Raw genomic sequence first — 21,267 nt, 5'->3', positions numbered from 1 at the left:
GGACAGGGACTTAAACTGAGTTCTCTTTAACTTCTCTGGGTCCTAGCATTTCACGTAAGCCTCAGTTTATCCTGCTCGTTTTATGTAAGGAAAAGTGGATAATTTCACTGAGTCTTCATAACAGGAGAAACTTGGAAATCTGTGCCCTCTCCTTTGCCCTGCCCCGCTGCCTCCGTCAAACTTTTTCTTCTATTTCCCCAGAACAGTGCAACCATCAAAAAGCCACATCCAGTTACTTCAGTGGGTCACCATGGGGCAACTTTTTAGTTTAATCAAAACTTAGGGAGAGAAAATGAAGGAATGAGGATCCACCTCCCCAGAGAAGTGGGAGCCCAATGATGAAAAGAGGGGAGGGAAAGAAATTTCCAAATGCATTTTTCTCCCCATCTTCAAAGATTACCCCCACTTCAAAGAGAGATCATTAACATTCTAAGATATTTTATTTTCTCTTCCATACTGCAAAATTCCCAAGGGCACAATATTTCACAAAGCAGGATCCTAACAGGCAACTTGTAGAAGGACTTCCCACCCAGCTCATCCTCAGTTTTAATCCGGCGCCTGCTCTAACAAATGAGCTCTGAGTTGTCTGCTTTAGGTCACTGTCACCAGAACCATGGATCTGAGAGGGTCCTAACCTCATTCACACAGAGAAGCATTCCGGCAGGAGTTCTCCTCAGAAGGATTTCCTATTTTCATTGTCCATCCATCTCTCGCTATGATTTGCCATCATCTCTTACCAGATGGGAATTCCAGGTGTTAGTTTTTCAAGTTTCTAGAATAATGACTGGGTCTGGGGCTCCTGGTGTTGGCAGCCTGTCTTATCCCTTTCCTAACCTGTCCAATCTTCTTCTCCTAGGACGAGAGGGTATTAACAGGAATGGACCTGCTACTTTCTAACCCCCCATGCTTCTCAGAGAAAGATATACAGGAAAAGACATTACTTTAGCAATCCCTTTTAGTTGTGGGTTTTATTATATAAGGGCGGGGGGGAACCTCAGAGCAAAAGAACAAAAATACCTTTTGTTTCCCCACTGATGCAGTCATTTCTTTTATTTTCCTTTGAATATCTTGACCTGAAGGAGAAACACCACCAAAATGGAAACTCCCTGGGTGAGTTTTTCACAAATAGGTAGGAAAATGTTTCAACTGGTTCAGGAAAAAAAATGCCCTTGCCCCCAGATGATGCTTCCTAGCTGCAAACCTCCTCACACTCGCTGTATGGAGAAGAGATAGAAGAGGCCTTGGACTCTCCATCGCTGTTGCACTCTGGTCTGGGGCCAGCACTGGACAAGGTGGGGCTCTCCTTGGCTTTACTGCATGTTCCTAGAGAATGACAGTCGAGTAAATTCTGGAGATGTTTGATGTAGCTGATGGCAGCTCTGAGGGTCTCCACCTTGCTGAGGCGCTTTTCCACCAGCTCCCTGGGGAGGTGGTCCCGCAGGCGAGCGTATCCCTCGTTCACACAGCGCACCCTTTGCCGCTCCCGCTCATTCCGTTTTTGGATGAAGGCTGGTTCAAAGGCACAATCCAACACTCCGAGCTGGCCGGGCAGAGGAAAGTAGGCGAATCTTCCCGAGCAGCCCCTGTAGTAGGCCCTGTCCCAGTAAGCACTGTCCAAGTGGAAGGAGACATGAAAGGGTTCTCCCAAAGACAGATTCCCTGGCATGCCCATGGATGTGGCAGTAAGGTGGCATGGGAGTTTTTTCAAAGTGCCATCAGACTTATTGCTCTCCATCATTTGCTGAAAAAAAAATGAGTCCCCAAAAGTTTCCAAGTCTTCCCAATTGATGTTGTCTGGAGAGGTTGAAGGCAAGCCCACCACACTGGGAGTCTGGGGTCCCAAAGGGCATCAGCAAACCCAAGGTCCCATGGGGGTCTCAAGGCAATGTTCCATGACTTCACAAGTTCATTCTACTTGCAGGTCCTTTATATAAGGAACTGAGCTGAGTTGGTAGGCAAGGTTTTCGGGACCACTAATCCATCCTTTAAACCCACCTTTCCCCCTCTCTGAGCTTCTTATTGCAAAAGCTAACAAAGGGTCCCCTCCATTCTGTCCGTCAGCCTGGAAATGCCAGTTCACACCCAACACAAAGTAATCCTCCCAGGCTACCAGTGCTTGTCAATGATGATAATCCATTGAGTCCAGGTCTTGGGGAGGAATGTTCAGGTTGGGGGGAGCCCCACCCAGGAACCCGAGGATCCGCCGGCAGGTCGAGAGAGAGCTCGCTGGAGGCTTTTCTCCTGGAAAATCAAGACCCAACTGGAGCCTTTGTGGTTTCTGGTGTTCAAGGCTAATGGGAAGAGCTCTTAGACTGTTTGCAAACTGGAAACTGGCTCTTTCATTCCCAGGGAGGTGGGGGGGGGGGAGAATCATCAAAGGGAAGAGTGCTCTCTTGTGGTTGTAAGGTGTGTCAAACCAGGGGGACCCCAGGGGAACGAGAGCAGGGCTGCCGCCCCGGCCTCAGACAGCTCCTCATTTGTCCAGTTTAAAGGGGCCAAGGAGAGGTCCTGTGGCAGGAATGGGCTGCCGGGGGGAATCTAGGCCCAATTAGTCACCTTTACAGGAGGCAGGAATGCTTGCTTTTTTTTTTTAGATATGACTACTTCTAGGGATTTTCTTCCTTTTCTTCCAAATATATTGTCAATGTAGAAGGAAGGCAGGAAGGGAGCAGGGAAGGAAGGAAGGAAGGAAGGAAGGAAGGAAGGAAGGAAGGAAGGAAGGAAGGAAGGGAGGAAGAAAGGGAGAAAAGAGAGAAAAGAAAATGAGGGAAAGAAAAGGCAAGAGAAAAAATGAAACAAAAGAGAAAGACAAGAAAAAGATGAAGTAATAGAAAGAAAAAAAAGGCAAGAAAGAGAAAATGAGAGAGGAAAGAAAGTGGGGGGTGGAAGGAAAACCATCAAAAGGCCCCACAGAAACAACTGCCGCCAGCCATTTCTCCTGCTTACTGTAAACATCCTTAAGTGCAGTTCCCCGACCTCCTGTAATCCCACCCAGAATCCAAAGACCTGGTCCTTCCATAGAGAGCAGGAAGTTATTTCCTTTCTTTTCAATGTTTAAACACACACACACATACACACACACACACACACACACACACACACAGATAATTTATTTCCCCTTGGGGGTGAAAATGCTCTACATAAAAGGCAGGGAGCCCCAGTTCCAGGGAGAAGCCAGGATGACTTTGAAGAGTTGACTTTTTGCCGCTCAATCCAAAATGACTAATTAGTCCATTTGTGGAAGTGAAGGCCTTTGAAGATGAAAGTCCTCTAAAGCCTAATTGTATCAGCAGTGTCCAGGGGTAGGTTGTGTGTGTGTGTGTGTGTGTGTGTGTGTGTGTGTGTGTGTGTGAGACTGACACTTCTCAAACATTTTCAACTTTACAAATTTGTCAGGAAAGCCACTGGGGGCCCCAGGCCCCCCAACTACGCACACGAACCTTCTGCTTGGTGTGGCCCCACTATACTCTTACTTATGACCTGTATTTCATTGTCTACTCTGGAGGATCTGCCTAAAGCTACTGAAAAATTCTTCCATAAAGACAAATGAAAAGGAAATAATGATCTCTGACAGTGACAGGTGGGTCACCTTTAATGACCTAACTCTGAGATTTTTCTGGCAAACTCAAGGATGGTCTAAGAGGCAGGCATCGGTTCACCACTAACAGAGACCTTAAAAATTACTTGACCCAAAAGGTTTATTTTTCAGAGAAAGAAAATAATGGCCCAATTTGATTAAGTCATTTGCTCACATTGAGTTCATCCAGGTAGAATTGGCACAGCCCAGATTCAATCCCAGATCCTCTGAATGAAAAATCTCCCTCAGAAAACTTCAGGATCCTATAGGGACTTGGATTTCCAGTGCCTCTCTGCTCAACATAACCTCTCCACCATTTCCTATTATTATACATTGCAGAGAAGGGACAAACCTTCATCAGGAGAAGGGTTTCCTTATCCAGAGCTCTCTACTACAGTTGTGTCAAACACCAGTTTAAACTGTATATAATTGAGAATTTTTTTTTAATTAAGAAGTGAGGGAAGGAAGAGAATTTAGAACCCATTTTTTAAAAGAATGCTAAAAATTGGTTTTGCATGCAATTGTAAAAAATAAAATATTTAAAAATATTTTGATTCAAAAATAGTACATAAAGCTAATGAAATCAAAAGGCCATCTCAGCCTTCCTAGCCATTCAAGATCTTTTAATGTGAGGGTTTTTTCTTCCTATTCTTTTACTTTGTGTTCAGTTTTATAACGTGAAATCTCTACTTTATGTTTTGTATTTGAAATCCTCAGAGAAAAGGGGGAACAAAGGGAAGGGGACAAGATTTATTAAGTGTCTACTATGTCGGCACAGTACAAATATTATTTTGTTTGATCTTATTTGCGATACAAATATATAAGACCAAGAGCTTTCACTCAGTGAATAAGTGGTCATTAGATATGAATACACACCTCTCAGAGGATTGTCAAACTATTAAAAGACATTTGAAAGATTTCTCCAAATCATTAATATAAGAAAACTGGAAATAAAACTCTAAGATTTCACTTCAAACTTTAGCAAACTGGCCAAGATGTCAAAAGATAGAAATAGTCAATGTTGGAGGGGTTGTGAAAAGACAGACACACTAATACATAGTTGGTGGAGTTGTGAATTGTTCCAACCATTCTGGAATGTAATTTGCAACTGGCTTAAAAAAAGGGAAAAAACCAAACAAATCCAAAAATGATGACTTAATGTTGATTCTCTTCCAAGGATCCTGCTGTTTAGGTATGTAATCCTAAAGACAGAAATGCCCCACATACAACAAAATATTCACCCATCTTTTTTACTTCAAATCCAGCCATATTGGGCAAGTCACTTAACCTTGTTTGCCGCCCTTAATTTATTTATAAAATGAGCTGGAGAAAGAAATGGCAAATCATCTTTTCCAAGAAAACCTCAAATGGGGTGGGTCACAGAGAGTCAGACAGGACTGAAAATCGATGCTTATTGACTTGACATTCAGTTGGAAGTGGGCAATGAATGAGTTATAAGAACAAAAGGTGAAAAAAATGTAAATGATACAGTACATGATGTGTACTGTTGACTGATTTTCATAATTATTATGCAGCATAACAATTTTGCAATGTTAGAGATGTCTGATAGTTTGTTGAAAAAAATCCTTTAAATACTATGGAAACCTAAAAATGAACATTAATTAGTGATGGCAACATTCACTTGATTATGGTGAGTCCAACAAACCAATTTCATATCAAAAGTAAGCCTGTGTATGCCTCTGACATCCACATGTCAGTAATCTCATCAAGGCAGGGAGTCGTCTTAAATCTGCACAATATACGATTATCCTCCCTTAATCACACATGCTTTATATCTGGGCATTTGAGTGCCCAGGGCCACACCAGGAGGAAGGAGTAGAATCAAGATTCAAACCCATGTCTTCTGGCTCTGCACTCGATATACTGTCTATAACACCAGACTGCTCTGTGCTCCTGTTCCCTCAGAATCCTTTTCTTTCAAAACTTAATATAGACTTCTCATTTCCTCTTGGAGCTGATTCCCTCCAGTAACAAGTATCCTCTCCCTGATAAATATTTGCTCTTCTCGCTTTACTTTCCATCACCTCATATAAATCTTCCCAGATTTTTCTGAACCTATCGCTCTCATCATTTCTTATAGCATAGTAATATTCCATCAGTATCGTATACCACAACTTGTTGGATCATTCCCCATTTGATGGCGGCATTTTCTCAATTTTCATTTCTTTGCCTCCACGAAAAGAACTTCTGTAAATCTATTTGAACATATAGGTCCTTTTCCTTTGTCTTTGCTCTATTTGGGATAAAAAAACATTCAGTGTTATAGAAGTCTGAGTCCGAGCCATGTCCTTGGCTGTCTGTGAGTTATAAGGTTTGGAAGGCTGTCTGCTCTGCGACCATCTCCCCTATGTAGAAATGAACAGCGTCTACACTTACCCAACAAATGGGCTTTCAGCCTTTGATTTTAAAAACTCCAGGGAGGGGAAGCCCTCTGCTTCCCAAGGCAGTCCATTTCATGGAACTGTTAGATGCTTATGTTACCATTAAGTCTAAGCTTGTCTATCTGAACCATGTTCATCCTAGTTCTGCTCACGGGGGCCAAGCGGGACATGGCTAATCTTTCTCCTCAGGATGGTTTTTCAGACTTGACTTTGAGTTGTGTTTTCTCTTAGCCAGCCAGATTACAACATTTCAGTTCCTTTAACTGTTCCTCATATGGCACGACCTCACTCTTACTCTCCACTTCTAGACACTTTCCATCGAAGGTTAAATGACTATCTGTTGGGCTTCCAGGTGACAACACAATGGGTCTATCCATTCTCTAGTCCAAGAAGCCATTCTCTCCTCAGTGCTTCCTAAGACTGCATTTGTTTGTTTTGTAGTCATTTCATGCTCCTGGTAGATACATATTGAACCTACACTCCTCCATACATATAATTAACTTAATTTCTCTAATTTCTTCAGTTTTCTCCACTTAAAAAAATAGAAAAAAGGATATGTTCTTTATAGGTTTGCTGTGAGGTTCAAATAAGATACTTTGTGGAAACCATTTTGCAAACAAATCCTTTGCAAAAAATGCTAGATAAATCTCAGTCGTCTTTTTCCTGGGTTTTTTTTTTTTTTTGAGTAGAATCAGAAGAATGGCACTTGAACATTCAAGAATGATATAATTGTTGCAGCTAGAGCTGAATGGATCCCATAGAAACCTTTTCAAAGAAGATGTGTATGGGGAAATTTTGACAAATAGAATGATGTCATGCTCTTCATTCTGGATTTTATTTTTAACAAATATACATATATGTATATATATATATATATATATATATATATATGAAATAAATATTTGTTGCCTATTATCTGCCTGAGAGATATTGGATGAGAGATGCAGACATATATCTTCAGGCACACCCAATGTTTTGATTTCTTTAGCTTGATAATCCTTATTTGTATTTATGGGGAGGGCTCAATGGGGAGTGAATTTGGTGGGTAAAGATTAAAAATGCAAAGAAAAGAATATCAATATTCTCTATTCAGAAGACAGTTGAGTAATTTGGTGCGGAAGATGTTATATTTAATGTAAACTTTAAAAAACTGTAACACATTCACAAATTCAAATATAATCCTCTTTTTACTTGGCATATTTGTTAATTTTGTGATCAAAGACTATTTTTAAGCTGATGCAACTTCAGATGGCATTGAAAGAAATGGTCAAGAACACCAGAGAGTTGCATCCTCTTGATCCATTTGGAGGACATCTGAGCTTAGGACGTCCCCTTTTAGGATGGATGTCAAAATCTAAAGACATCTTGGGGGTCATCCCACATCAGGGGACCAGGGTAGTGAGGTAATTTCAACACTTACCATGGAATGCCCATCATACCATATGAAGATCACATGGGTGTTTAGGCTGGAGAAGGAACAAGTGGAGATACAGTTAAAAATGTGGGAATTTTGAATAATAGCATTTAGTTCAAGCTTTAAGGTTTGCAAAGTGCTCTTTATATTTTATCTTATTTTATAATTAACCTCTACCCATATATCCGAGCTCTTGGAAACTGTTGATAAGAATTCATGGAGCGCCAACTGATATGATCTTATTTGATCCTGACAACAACCCTGGGAGGTAGGGGGTGTTATTATCCCCATTTCCAGATGAGGAAACTGAGGTTAAGTGACTTGCCCAAGGGTCACACAGCTACTAACTCTGAGGTTGGATTGGAACTCTGGGCTTACTGCTTCGGGGGCCATGGCACCATTGAGCTGTGACTTTATCATGCTTGCCTAGGTCCACTATAAATTCAAGTTAATCAATTGGCCCTTTTCAACCACAACTTTTCTGAAAATTTTTATTTTCACTTTTCTTCTTTACCCCACCTCCTTTCAGTGATTATATGATGACTTCTTCAAGACCTCGATGCCTCTCTCAATTCTCACCTTGTCTCTTGCTGTTTATGGAGAATTCAGAGGAAGCCCTATGTTCTGGGCTTCCCCTGCTCCCCCAATCTGAACCTCTAAACCCCTCTGTAACTTCCTATTCCTTTCCTTTTATTTCTGCTTCTGAAGAAAAGGGGAAAGTTTCCCTGTGCCCTCAATATCATCATCTAACCCAATCATTCCCTCTCCTTCAACTTTCATCTCTTCTTAGCCACTGGCTCTCTCCCAGGGTCTACAAGCTAGATCAGTTCTATCTCATATTCTAAAAATAAACAAACAGCTTTCATTGGATTCTGCCAGCCCCTCCAGCTATTGTTGTATATCTTTCCTCTAATCGCTGCCAAGTGCTCAGAGCAACCGCCCAACCTCACCACCCACCTGCTTCTCAGTCCCTGGAGTCTGACTTTGGGAGCCACTCTTCTGCTGAGCCTGCTCCCACCCAGCTCCTGATGGTCTTGTCTCAGCTCATTTCAACGGATCTTTCTCAGGTGTGAAGTTTGAGAAGCTTTTTGGGACCCAAAGGTCCAGACTATTTCTATAAGACTCTTTGATGATCTGGGGCTCCATGACCAACTGAGGAGCAGAGCCGACAGGAGCATGGCAAGGTTCTTGGTTCGTCCAGCTTACAGTTTCAAGGGGATCCATATAGATCCAACATCTTGAGGGAAAGATCCTAGAAAGAAAGAAAGACTAGGAAGAATCTAACCCGTAGAGGTGCCCTTTCTTTAGCCATGTCCCAAGTCCCAATTTACCACCCTAGAGATTTGGGAATTTTCTTCCGAGTCAAATCAGGAACAAACTCTCTCATGGTCTGGCTGAGACATCTCACTTCCAGTAGGAGGACTCATTCACTCTAAGCTGAATAATAACTTCTCTGATTTGTTTTCCATCCATGTGGATAGATGAGTATATTTGGAAGATGGTGTGTGTGAGAGCCTTGGTGTAGTTGTGGTTTTGGGGGAGAAGGGAGTCCTGCCTTTGCCAATATGGCAATGCTCCTTCCCCATTAAGGGCTGATGATGGTGAGAGTGGCTTGAACTTGACATTAACATGTCTTTCCCCAGACTAACTATATTTGGAGGAGGCAAGGATAGGTAGAGATAAATCTAGCCCAGTCAGTCCTCTTTGAGGGTAGCAAAGTAGCTAGCTTTATGGCCATGGTGTCTTATCAGCCTCCCTCGAAGGAGGGCGGGCAGAGGTGGCTATCCATCTATGCCTGGGCTTGAGTGACATCTAGGGAAAATACCTGTGAACTGTCACAAACTGTCAAAAACCATCACCCCCCCCCCCACACACACACACTCCCTATGCTTTTGATGACTTCTTTTAACCATTCTGTCTTAATGTGACATCTAGGAGGAGGAAGCTTTTCCTTCTCTACTCCCCCCTCCTTAAACCTGTTCAGGGTCACACAACAAGTGTCAAGTTGGATTTGAACTCAAGTCTTCCTGACTCTAGGCTAAGAGCTCCCTCCATGGTGCCCCCAGCTGCCTCAGAATTAATGTTCTGCAGTACTCTGTCCGGATCAGACCTTCAGTGTACGAATGGAAGAGATACTGGAGATGGAGGGGAACGAGTGTGATGGGTGAGGCAAGGACTGGGTGCCTTGGCCACAGTCGGAGCCCACCCTGAAGCTTCAGGCAGAAGCAGATCCTAGCAGACCCTGGGAACTGATAGTGCGCATGTGCACACACGCACACACACACACACACAGAACTGTGCTAGACCTCACTTTAATAAGCCAAGGTCTTCCTGCCCGCATCCAGGACCATCTCCAGCCATCCTGATCCATGTCTTACCATGGACCTAGATGGCTCTGGAGGAGAAAGTGAGGCTGGGGACTTCACACAGCCCCCACCCCAACTCCAATCTGCTCATGTGCTTCTCATGGAATCACCCGCCTCCAAGTGGTGGAGCAGGACAAACATCAACATAGGAAGATCGCGTGGATGTTTGTTTAGGATGGAGAAAGGATGGCTCCTTTGGTGCTGCTTTGGCCCGAAGAGGGCAGAACCAGGACTTGGGCTTGGAAGATGCAGAGACAAAATTAGGTTTGCTGTAAGGAGACCCCTCCTCACAATCAGAGGTGTCCAAAAGTGGAACAGGCTGCCCTTGATGGAGGCAGTGAGGCCCCAGTCCTAGGAGTCTTCAGGAAGGAGCCGGTTGGCTGTGTGGGGTATGTGGTAGGAGGCTGTGGGTAGCGTGTGTGCGTGTGTCTGTGTGTGTGTGCATGTGTGTGTGTGTGTGTGCGTGCTATCAGATCCCAAGGTCTGCCAGGATCTGCTTCTGCCTGAAGCTTCAGGGTGGGCTGCGACTGCGCCGAGGCTCCTGTCCTCACCCTCTCCCAGGTCTGCTGTGCCCAGTGGCCTGCTCCGTCCTCCTGGCTCAAGAGCTGGCACTAAAGAACCTATTCTCAACCTATATCTTAATAAGATGCAAACACCATTATGATTTCTCTCTCATCACAGGGCACCGAGATCTGCACATCCCATGGAAATCATGTAAAGACTAACAGAATGCCTTGGGGGGGGGGGAGTGAGAATGGGGGGAAAATTGCAAAACTCAAAAGAAATAAAATCTTTCCCCAAAAAGACGCAGCCATAATGATGGCATCATCCCAGACGCAGCCATAATGATGGCATCATCCCAAATTCTAAGAAGTTCAGAAAGTTGTCTATGGGCACCTCTAGTCTCCAGGCCCATGGGGTGGGGGCTTCCCTTGGGAAGGTGGAAGGGATGGGGGGGCTCCGGTGGGCATTCTCTGACCCCACCTGCGCCGTGACGCCCCTGTCCTGAGCCCCCGGCTCTGAGGGGCTCCCCCGCAGCTCCCGCGCCCGTCCTAGGCCCCGCGTGGCTGTGCCCCCACACCAGGGGCCGCAGGCCTCGGCCGCGCACTGCGCGTGCGTGAGGGCGGCGGCGCGGAGGGAGAGAGGCGCAGCCGCCCGTCGCTTAGCAACGGCGGTTCGATGGCTCGGGGCTCGATTCCTCCGCGCTGCCTCCCCTTCTCCCCGGATCCCTCTCCCGCCGCTGCCCCAGAGGGCCCTTCGGTGCGCGCACGCGCAGCAAGCGGTGGGGGGGGGCAGTGGCGAGCGGGCGGGGGGAGGTCCGAAAGACGCGGAGGCGGAGGCGGCGGCCGCGGACGGGCGCTTCGGCGGGTGCGGCCCGAGGGGAGGGTAGAGCTGGCGGGGGCTCCGAGCGGGGAGGCTCGCGGGGGGAGGGGAGGCGCCGGGTGACCGCGGGCTGGGGGAGGGGCGGCGCCGTCGTGACGGGGCGGAGTCCCGCGGCCGGGAAACAAAGCGGAACCGGAGCTCGCGCTCCGCCCCCGCCGCTGTCTGCGCGTGCGCGCGTCCTCGCCGCGCATGCGCCCCCGCGGATGCCCGCGGACGGCGCTTTAAAAGGGAGCGGAGGGGCGTGTCCGGGGGCGGGGCCTGTCGCGGGGCGGGGCCGCTCGGACGCGCCGCGTCTCCTCCCGCAGCATCCGGCCGGGGATGCGCCCCCTCCCTCGGGGGGCCCCGGGGCCCTGAGCCCCCCTGCGGACCCCCGGCGCCGAGCCCATGCCTCCCAGGTGAGCGGCCCCGCCCCGCCCGGGCCCCCACTGTGACCCCCGGCCAAGGCCGGGTTCAAGTGCGGCCGCAGCCACTCCCGAAGACCCGGCGGTGCGGCCTTGGCCCCGGGGCCCGGGGAGGGGGCGGCGTGGCGGGGCATCGGCCCGGGGGGCGGGTGCCAGTGGGACCTTCGAGCCCCCCGCCTGGCAGGCCGCGGGCCAAGCGCTTCCTCGGGGCGGGCCGGCCGCGGGGGGCTCCCGTGCCCCGCCCCCGGAGGAGGCCCGAAAGGAGGGGGCTCAGGGTCGGGGCCGCCCCCTTTGGCTTGTCCGGCCGCGGAAGCCGCGTGGCCCACGCAGCATCACGCAGCCGGCGTTTCTCTGCCACGCACCCCGCGCCGGGCGGCCCTGGCAGGGCCGGGTGTGGTGACGAGGCTGGGCCATGGAGAAAGAGGATGGCCCCCGGGGTTGGGTCGGGCCAGCGGGCAGGGAGGAGGGGGCACTGGGTGAAGGGCCTTCCAGGAGGCAGAGGGAGAAGGGTGGCTAGTGAAGGCCGCAGCCCATCCCGGGGATAGGGAAAGCCGGCCGGGCCGGGGTGGCCTCTGAGATGTGCGCCAGGAGAAGGCCGGCCTGGACCAGGCCCCCTGGACCAGGCCCGTCTGGACCAGGCCCGCCTGGACCCCTGGACCAGGCCCGTCTGGATCAGGCCCGCCTGGACCCCTGGACCAGGCCCGTCTGGACCAGGCCCGCCTGGACCAGGACGGTGAACTGGCAGGAGCAATGGAAGCAGGGATGTCAGGCAGCGTGGGGCAGAGAAGGGGGAGGGAAGGACCAGAGGGAGCCTGGACACGAGTGCGAGTGGCTGGCAGGCTCGTTGGAGGGCCTGGATCTAAAGGAAACAAACTTATTATTGCCCGGGTCAGGTCTCCACTTGGCTCCAGTGGAACATCCTGAAGAACAGTGCCCAGGAGCTAGTGGGAAGCATAGCTCTCAGGAAGCCCTGGGCTTTGCTGCCTTTCCATTGGGGAATCTCATTTGCCCTGATGTATACATACTTTGTTTTTGCCTGGCTCAAGGACATTCACTATTTTTTAAAAAAGATATTTTCTTTTTTTTTTTGACAATATAATGATTTTTAATATCCATATTTGTAAAATTCTGAGTTTCAAATTCTCTCCTTAAGAAGACAAGCAATTTGATGTAGATTATACTTGTATAGTCATGCACAACATTTCCATATTAGCTATGTCACAAAAGAGAGCACAGACCAAAAACCCCCAAGAATCAGAAAGTTTAGAGTCTGCGTCCATCCACATTCAGACTTTATCAGTTTGTTTTTTGTTTTTTTCTGGAGTCCTAAGTCATCATGAGACCTTCAGACTTGTCTTGGATCATTGTATTGCTGAGAATAGCTGTCATTCATGGTTAATCAGCACAGAGTTAATTCACTTTGTAGAAGTTCACTTAGTACAGTAGTATTCCATCACAGTCCTATACCACATCCTCTTATACCCCAACTGATGGCCATTCTCTTAATTTCCAGTTCTTTGCCACCCCAAAAGGAACAGCTTTAAATATTTTGGTGTCTCCGGGTCTTTTTCTTTTTTAAGGTTTTTTGCAAGGCAGTGGGGATAAGTGATTTGCCCAAGGCCACACAGCTAGGTAATTACTAAGTGTCTGAGGTCAAATTTGAACTCAGGTCCTCCCAACTCCAGGGCTGGTGCTCTATCCATTGTGCCACCTAGCCTACCCTTTTCTTTTAAAAAAAATTTTTTTCCCAGGTCTTTTTCCTTTTGATCTTTTTGGGATGTAGACCCAGTAGTGGTATAGCTGCCTCAAAGGCTATAGATGCACAGTTTTATAGCCCCAAGGGCACCCATTTATGACTGAGTGAAGTCTATGACTTTGGAATGCAATGGGGCCTATGAATATTTAAATAGTCCACCTACCACAATAGGATTATAGCACTTTCTTTGGCCTCAGGTACTGTAAAATGTATTCAGGGGAAAGTTCATATAGCTTAAGAGATGCTTTGTTTAGATTATTTTGGCCTGTTCAATTCTAGAACTGAATCTCCGTGGGGGCAACCTTCCACTTCTCTGGTCTTGTGTGTTATTAGAGAAGCCAGCAGGATCACTGTGACTTCCAGTGGCTCAGAGGATCATCCCTCGTGCTCATGATGCATCTCTTGGCATCTGCTGCCTGGCATCTTTGGTGCTGATGCTGATAGGATATTGGCTGGAGATTAGTTTCCTATCAGAACTGCTAAGTCATGAATGGTGACCTTTTCTTGTTCTTTCATCTGTGGCAGCACCACTGTTAGTGCCTTTGAGATGCTTTCTTAATGCTCGAGAAATAGATAGCTGAGGTTTTTCCAAAGTTTTTTTTTGGTCTATGGTTTGAAGTGGCCTCCACTGTCATTCTCTCCCTGACAGGCAGATGTGCCAGTTGCCACTGTCACTATCCCTATTTTACAGGTAAAAAAGTGGAGACCCCCAGAGTGGGTCCAGAGGATGTAAGCCCAGGTCCTTCTTTCAGGCTCTGAGTTTAGCAGCTCTCCCCTGCTTGATCCCACTGTCAAAGCTGAGCCCAGAGCAGAACCTCATCACTTCTCAACAACTTGTGTGATGATCTGCTCCAAGGGAGAAAACACTGATGCAGACCTTGTAGGCTGGTTTGGTCGTTTGATAGTTTATTTTTGTTTTAAACCTATTCGTAGATTGGATGTTTGGCTAAACTAAAAGGCCATTTTAACAGGAAGAAATAGAGAGTCATAGGCTGGGTCTGGGTGGGCAGCCTGTGGGTATGGCACCATCTGGTTCCAGTGGACACATTGAAGGGGCTACAGTCCAGTACTCCTCTTTCCCTTGGGCACCGGTACTTAAGCTGACAGCATTTGTGCTCTTTCCTAGAATGAATGAAATGAATCTGAGTCCTGTGGGGATGGAGCAGCTTGCTTCATCCTCTGTAAGCAATGCTTTGCCAGTCTCAGGAAGTCACCTCGGCCTGACTGCCTCACCTACCCACAATGCCATCCCTGCCCCAGGTGAGTGGTCTGCCCTGACATGAAACTGTTCCCCCACAGGCTCTGGGTGATTCCTTGAACCTGAAGGGGTGTGGGTGGATGGATGGTAAACACACTGGCATTATGGCTAGTAGCCCGAGGGCCATGAGTCCACTTGCAGAAAGTGGGGCTCCCGTCCTGGGGTTGATGTCATTGGGGGAGCTCCCTTCCCTTTTCTTTCTAAGATCCTTGCTCCTGACAGCTTCAGCAGCCCCATTGAGGAGAGCTGCTTTCTACCTCTTCCTCCTACTCAACCCTTCTGTGGCCTTTCTCATTTCGGTTGAGTCCATTGGGTCTGGGTGAGCAGATCTGGTGCCAAGTTGGCCTGCTTAGGTAATGCAGGACTTGGGGTCTTAAATTCTCACATTGCTTAGATTTTGAAGACTTAAAATCTTAGGCACATTATGTTGATTATAAGGTAATTGATGTAGAATCCAGTCCAGCTCTCCTTTGACTGATGAAGGAACTTGCCACTAGCAAAGGGAAAGCCTTGCTCATTCTCACAGGACGTGCCTGGCTGAAAAGGGAGCTGAACCAAGTCCTAGGACTGCATTCTTTTTGTGATGCTGCCTTGGGCTCCCTGGCACCCTTTGACCTCTTTCTTCTCTGCAGAATTTCCTCAGATCATAGAACAGTGGAACTCCAAGAGACCTTAAAGGGTGTCTGTGCAGTCTGGGCATCCTCATGAATCTTCCAGCCCCTTCTCTGTCCATCTGGCCATTTTTAACAGTAATTTGTGTCTCTGTCCTTCCCACTCAGACTGCTCCCATCCTCATTGTTACCCCACTGCATTATACTCTCCCCCCAACTACCAACATAGAACTGAGCTTATAAAACATTTGACAGATCTCATCACCTTTGAGTTTCACAACTGGCAAACAAGTAACTCGCCATTTTAGAACCTGAACTTTAGTGACCTTCTGTGACTTGTCCAAGGTCATCCCACTGGTAGGTGTCTGAGCTTGGATTTGAATATGGGGTTTTCTTATTCCCAACAAAACAAGAAGCCAGGCTGCCAACATAATCATCTTCCTAAAGCACACATCTAACTGAGTTCCCCAATTCAGAAGGCCTTCCTGGTTTCTTTTATCCACTAGAATAAATGCCACTCTGCCAACCAGGCATTGATGGCCCTTCACAGTCAGACCGCAGCCTCCAGTTTCTGGTTGGTGTTCCATGTACTTGACGGAAGGGCTGGTCCCTCCAGCTCTGGCCCTCATTCTCCCTAGTCCCAGGGCCACTTCCTCCAAGCTGCCTTCCCTGATTCCCCAGTGAGTTGTGCCCCTCCACCTGTACTGGGAGGCCCAGGACTTGGGTACAGGACCTTCCACTTAGTAGGTACTTAAGACTGACCAAGTTGGATCATTAGCCCTTATAGTTTGTAGAAGAGAAAAGAGCCTTCAAGGGCACTCAGCCTTGGCCAGGGCACTCCACCATATCCTGCCTGGTACTGGAAGAAAACATAGGCCATCCAGGTCTGAGGGACTATCTCTGCCATGCTGACCACAGCACCCTGAGGAACTCACTCCAGAAGAGGTCCTTAGCGCCAGGGACTTCTGCCACCTCCTCTAGCATTAGTAGAGGACAGTTCATGTCGGGCAGAGCCGGGTCTGGCTGATGTCTGAGATGCTGGGGGATTGTGCTCTGCTTCTGAAGCTTCTCCTCTGAACCTCATGTGAGTCACTCCCCCCCTTAAGCCTCGGTAGAGCTAGATGACCTCTGGGGCAGCCTCAGGTTCAGGATTCTGTGTGTCTAAGACACTGTCTTTGTCCCCAAATGGGAATGTATACACATACTCTCTCAAATCCATATTCAAATCCTGCTGCATATATTCACCTGCAAGACTGTGGATAAGTCATGTCTCCTTCTGGGCCTTAGGTTCCTTTTGTTGTGGATTGAGGGGATTGCGGTTATGAGGTCACTTAAGCCTTAAATGTATTATTTTAATTTGAGATTTTCAAATCACATTTACTATTTACTTGTTTCTGAATTGTCTTTGAATATTTAGTTTATGGGGTCTAAAGTTATCAGAATCATTTTGACTCTTGCTGGTTATTAAATAACCAGTGTTAAGATCTAAAAATGTAGCATTAGATCACCAAGTGAGGAAAAAGCGAGGTCTCTGTTTCATTGTAATGTTGTTTATGAGACATACTCTAAGGAGGAATGCAAAACTCTGGGTAGCATATTTATTTATTTATTTTCTGATGTCGACTGAGGAAGCCTCTCTTTCAACTGAGGGGGAGAACTGGCCCCAGAGCCTGGACGACTTGGGTTTAACCTGGGGACATGTCATATAGGCTCAGTGACCCTGGGCAAGTCATGTTACTTCCCCCTGCTCTTTCTTAGGGCTCTCTCTATGCTTCTAAAGGGAAGACTAGGTGCCAACCTGCTTTAGGAGAGGATGATCCTGACTGGTCCAGTCCCTGACCTTATTTTTAAAAATATTTTATTGGTGCCTCTGGTCTTGATATCCCAGTCATTTTCCCCTTGCTCTCCAGATTGAACCCTATCTTATTTGACAAAGAAAAAAGGATGCACCAAAGCATCAAATGCATAAACCTAAAAGGGCTCTTTCTGTCCCAGGAATTCCCATCTCTTTTAGGCAGAAAGAAGTAGGTTTCTTCTTTAGGTAAGTGGGATTTTTATTAATGTAAAGAAATTTTGAGATTTTAATCAGTGTTTTCCAAGAAGATATTTAGAAGTTTTAATTTGCTTTTAAAGGAAATATATTTTTTTTTCAGGACTGCCAGTTGCAATTCCCAATCTTGGTCCTTCCTTAAGCTCTCTGCCTTCTGCCTTATCTCTAATGCTCCCAATGGGCATTGGCGATCGGGGGGTGATGTGTGGATTACCGGAGAGGAACTACCCTCTCCCACCTCCACCATACCCACACCTGGAGAGCAGCTACTTCCGGCACATTCTACCTGGTAAGTCCTTTGGGGCCGGGGGAGCCTTTGTCCTTTTGTTTATCAGACCACTTCTAAGACTTTGATTTTATTCAGGGCTTTTTCTGTATGACAGAAGGCTCAGAGACCTACCATTTGGGAACCTGTTTTTAAAAAATATTTTGATCATTCTATTTCACTATAATTGTTTAATTTTGTGAGCCTGTCTGATTTAATGCATTTAAAAATATGATTCTGAGAAGGGGTGACCTGGTAAGCTTCACCAAACTGACTGTCCAAGGGGTTCAGGACACATCAGTGAAGAGCTCGCCTCTGCAAGTGTACAGGTCTGAGTGGTCCTGACAGCAGTTTGGGGGAGCAGTCCCCAGCTAAGGGGTCTAGAGCCACTTGACCCCCTCCCAAGCTGGTTTTATCATTCAGAGTGTCCTTTGTCAAATCCCCAGCTTTCCGGGGCTGAAGTGAGCCTGACCACTTAGGAGTTTAAAAAGGACCTTCTCTGGGTTTTCCTTGTGTTGACTGGTCAGTCAACAACATTTAAAAAGCACTCAGTGCTCTGAGCGCCTCTCCTGTCAGAGCAGTACCTTTGACCTCAGCCAGACTAGATAGCCAGACCGCTAAGAATATATACAAGATTAACCGGAGATCGGGACCTTTAGGCCATTTTTGTTTTATTTTCATTCTTATTTCTTAGCAGAGTCTTCAGGAACAGATTTGTGTGCATGTTTACATTAATCCTTGAAAACCAAGCTTATTTTTATTAAACAGGAAAAAGTCATCCAGACCTTCATAGGAAAAATTGTAGCTTGTGTCCATTTGTAAATGTAGATGCTGTTCCAGTAATGTTGGAGAATGTTCATATGTTCCTGGATCCCCCTGATCCCTCATTTCCTCTTTCTGTCTTTCATCAGGCATCTTGTCTTACCTGGCTGACAGACCTCCTCCTCAATACATCCACCCCAACTCCCTCAGTGTGGACAACAACCCTGCCCTGGCTGTCCCGAATAACCCTGCGGCATTAGATCCCTATCAACCTGGCGGCAATGTCGGCTTGGAACCGGGCATCGTCCTTCTAGACTCTCGTGCGGTCAATGCTCATGGGGCCCCGAGCCTCCATCCTGGGGACAGCCATGAGGTCGGGCTGGACACTGCCATCACCATGGAGAGCGTCTCCAGGGTGACCAGCCCTATCTCCACAGATGGCATGGCAGCCGAGGAGTTGACGATGGAGGGTGTTGCAGGGGAGCACTCACAGATGCCAAACGGTTCCAGAAGCCACGAACCTTTGTCTGTGGACTCGGTTGGTAACAATTTGACAGCAGATGCTGTGGGACATGGGGGTGTGATCCCTCTTCATGGGAATGGCCTGGAACTTCCTGTGGTCATGGAGACTGACCACATAGCGGGACGAGTCAGTGGTTTGCCCGACAATGGCCTCACTGACTCCATCCACCCCGTGGCTATGAGCACCAACTCTGTCAGCGTGGCCCTCTCTACCTCACACAGCCTGGCCTCCCTGGAGTCTGTCTCTTTGCATGAAGTGGGCCTCAGTCTTGAGCCTGTGGCTGTGTCCTCCATCCCCCAGGAGGTCGCGATGGGTTCAGGCCATGTAGACGTGGCTTCAGACAACCTCTCCTTTGTGCCACCATCTCTGCAGATGGAAGACTCCAACTCCAACAAGGAGAATATGGCGACTTTGTTTACCATCTGTGAGTCTGCCTGTGGGGGATGGGGACAATGCTGGCATCATCACGCCTACATCTTTAGCAAACAGCTTAGCTTGGAGGTGGGGGAACCTGGAGTCTAGAAAGTGGAATGTGCTCTTGAGCTCAGATTCGCTTTTGTGTTAAAGTATTGCCCCCACCCCTCTTTTCAGATGGCTCTGACATGTTGTAGATGTTTGGTTCCAGTCCAGTGGAAATACACAGGGTGATTTCAGGGTGCCATCACCCCCAAGGACTCTACACACTCATTGAGACCTAGTGTTTATCATCAGAGAGCTCTTTAAGATAAGACAGCACTAGGAGGGAGGGGTCAAGAGTACCCTCATACCAAAGGGAAAATGGAGGCAGAGAGGTAGTGGTTTACCTGGAGCCTAAAGCCTGAGTGTCTGAGGCCTGACTGCCAACACAGAACTCTCTGCAGCCTACCAGAGTGCACAGAGCCTGGACCTGGAGTCAAGAAGACTCGAGTTCAGATCCAGTTAGTAGCTGTGGGACCTCGAGCAAGTCACTTCACCTCTGCCTCCCTTTATTTTTTTTTGTTTGGTTTTCGCAAGGCAAATGGGGTTAAATGACTTGCCCAAGGCCACACAGCTAGGTCATTATTAAGTGTCTGAGCTAGATTTGAACTCAGGTCCTCCTGACTCCAAGGCCAGTGCTCTATCCACTGCACTACCTAGCCACTGCCCCTCCCTTAATTTAAAATGAGGATGGTAGTCCTTGCTCCCCAGGATTGTTGTGAGGATTGAAAGAGAAAATAATTGTAAAGTGCATAAGACAGTGCCTGAGACAGAATAGGTGCTCTGTAAACGTTCCTTCCCCTGCCTCCCATCGACTCCACCACTACTAAGATGTAACACAGGCATGACTTCTTGGATCTTTCTTCTGAGTCCTCTTTTTTTTTTCTCAAACTGACTTATTTTTGCTTTGCCAAGGAGGATCCTTTGGGGCTTCTACTTCTCTCCATGCCAGCTGATGAGTTTCTCCCTAGAATTGTTGTGTTGGACTCAGAATCAGGAGATCCTGAGTTCAATTTCTACTTCAGACCCTCTCTAGGAGGATGACCCTGGACAAGTCACTTTACCTCCGCCTGTCTCAATTATCTCATCTTTAAATGGGGGGAGGGCTCCCCCCCTCATGAGGATGACCTCAGTGGCCACCAAGGTCCCTTTCCATCAGTCTATGGTCCCATGGGGATGAGAGGTATTGAAATCATGGGTGGCCAAGACCCCTTCTCAGACAGGATCCTGATTCTGGAATTTAAAAATATTTGAACCCACCTATACAGAAAAGACGAAGATTTCTGTAAGTAAAAGAATGGCTTCCTTTCTCCTCTCTCAAGAATGAGCCCATCTGTGATAATCCCATGGGTCTAAGCTGCTTTCTCAGGTCCTGGTACCTCACCTCCATCCCCCATACCAGACAGCAGTTGTGGCATCAGAGTACTGTCTGTTCTTTTCCTTCTTTTAATCATATTTCAGAGGTATGAGGCCTTGGTCCCCTCTGAAGGCTCACTGCTGAGGGGATGCTGCCTTCTTCTGTAAGATAGTCCCTTGGTAGTATGCTCAGGCAAATGCTTCTCACTAAGGCTTTAGAGTACAAATGACTTAATGTGTTCATTTATTTTCTGCTAAAAAGCCAGACACCCCACTCAGAGACTGGGCCCTGAGCTGTGCTTCTGGTATTTCTTAGAACTGTCCTAGGTCCCCATTGGCAGGGGTGGGGTTGTCAGGGATAGATTAGCTTATACTTTATTTGGAAGGCAGGATGGACCCAGGAAAGACATTGAGGGAAGGGAGCTCAGTTCATATATCCATTCAGGTCTTTGATTAGCACCTATAGAATGTTCTGCTCTGAGCTGAGGACTAAAAATATTTTCTTATTGAGGAATGTGAAATTTGCCTGATAAGAGACAATAAAAGATCTGGCTAGCATTCTCTTGAGGCTGCCGTTCTCAGTGTGGTCTTAGGGCTCCCAAGACACTTTCAGAATTCCAAGGTCAAAACTATTTTCAAAATGATTCTGAGAAGTTGTTTACCTACCCCCCTCCCTTGTCCAGCTAC

The 21,267-nt window shown here is 47.3% G+C and overlaps 2 protein-coding genes across 4 annotated transcripts in view; one reads left to right on the top strand and one right to left on the bottom strand.

Moving 5' to 3' along the window:
• Positions 1 to 1,035: 1,035 nt before the first annotated feature.
• ASCL4 (achaete-scute family bHLH transcription factor 4) lies at positions 1,036 to 2,248 on the bottom strand. The gene has a single exon (XM_074220826.1). It carries the CDS (start codon positions 1,736 to 1,738, stop codon positions 1,190 to 1,192), a length of 549 nt encoding a protein of 182 aa, XP_074076927.1. The 5' UTR covers positions 1,739 to 2,248; the 3' UTR covers positions 1,036 to 1,189.
• An 8,841-nt stretch (positions 2,249 to 11,089) lies between these two features.
• The window catches only part of PRDM4 (PR/SET domain 4), a 35,871-nt gene continuing 25,693 nt past the window's right edge, over positions 11,090 to 21,267 (top strand). The window contains exons 1-4 of one of the 3 annotated variants that reach the window (XM_074226781.1): positions 11,090 to 11,127; positions 14,426 to 14,559; positions 17,322 to 17,507; positions 18,395 to 19,192. In XM_074226781.1, the coding sequence (XP_074082882.1) occupies positions 14,427 to 14,559; positions 17,322 to 17,507; positions 18,395 to 19,192 (1,117 nt within the window). In that variant the 5' untranslated portion in view covers positions 11,090 to 11,127; position 14,426. Of the gene's footprint in view, positions 11,128 to 11,412; positions 11,538 to 12,043; positions 14,560 to 17,321; positions 17,508 to 18,394; positions 19,193 to 21,267 lie in introns of those variants that run through there. The other 2 variants (XM_074226780.1, XM_074226779.1) reach the window with 2 other exon arrangements.

Source organism: Macrotis lagotis, chromosome 2 (genome assembly GCF_037893015.1).
Source record: "Macrotis lagotis isolate mMagLag1 chromosome 2, bilby.v1.9.chrom.fasta, whole genome shotgun sequence".
NCBI lineage: Eukaryota > Metazoa > Chordata > Mammalia > Peramelemorphia > Peramelidae > Macrotis > Macrotis lagotis.
Note: the sequence above shows the minus strand (reverse complement) of the source record. Positions and strands in the feature narration are given on the sequence as shown.

Excerpts from the sequence above, each read along its gene's own strand:
- ASCL4 (XM_074220826.1), bottom strand. The coding sequence starts at position 1,738 with ATGATGGAGAGCAATAAGTCTGATGGCACTTTGAAAAAACTCCCATGC.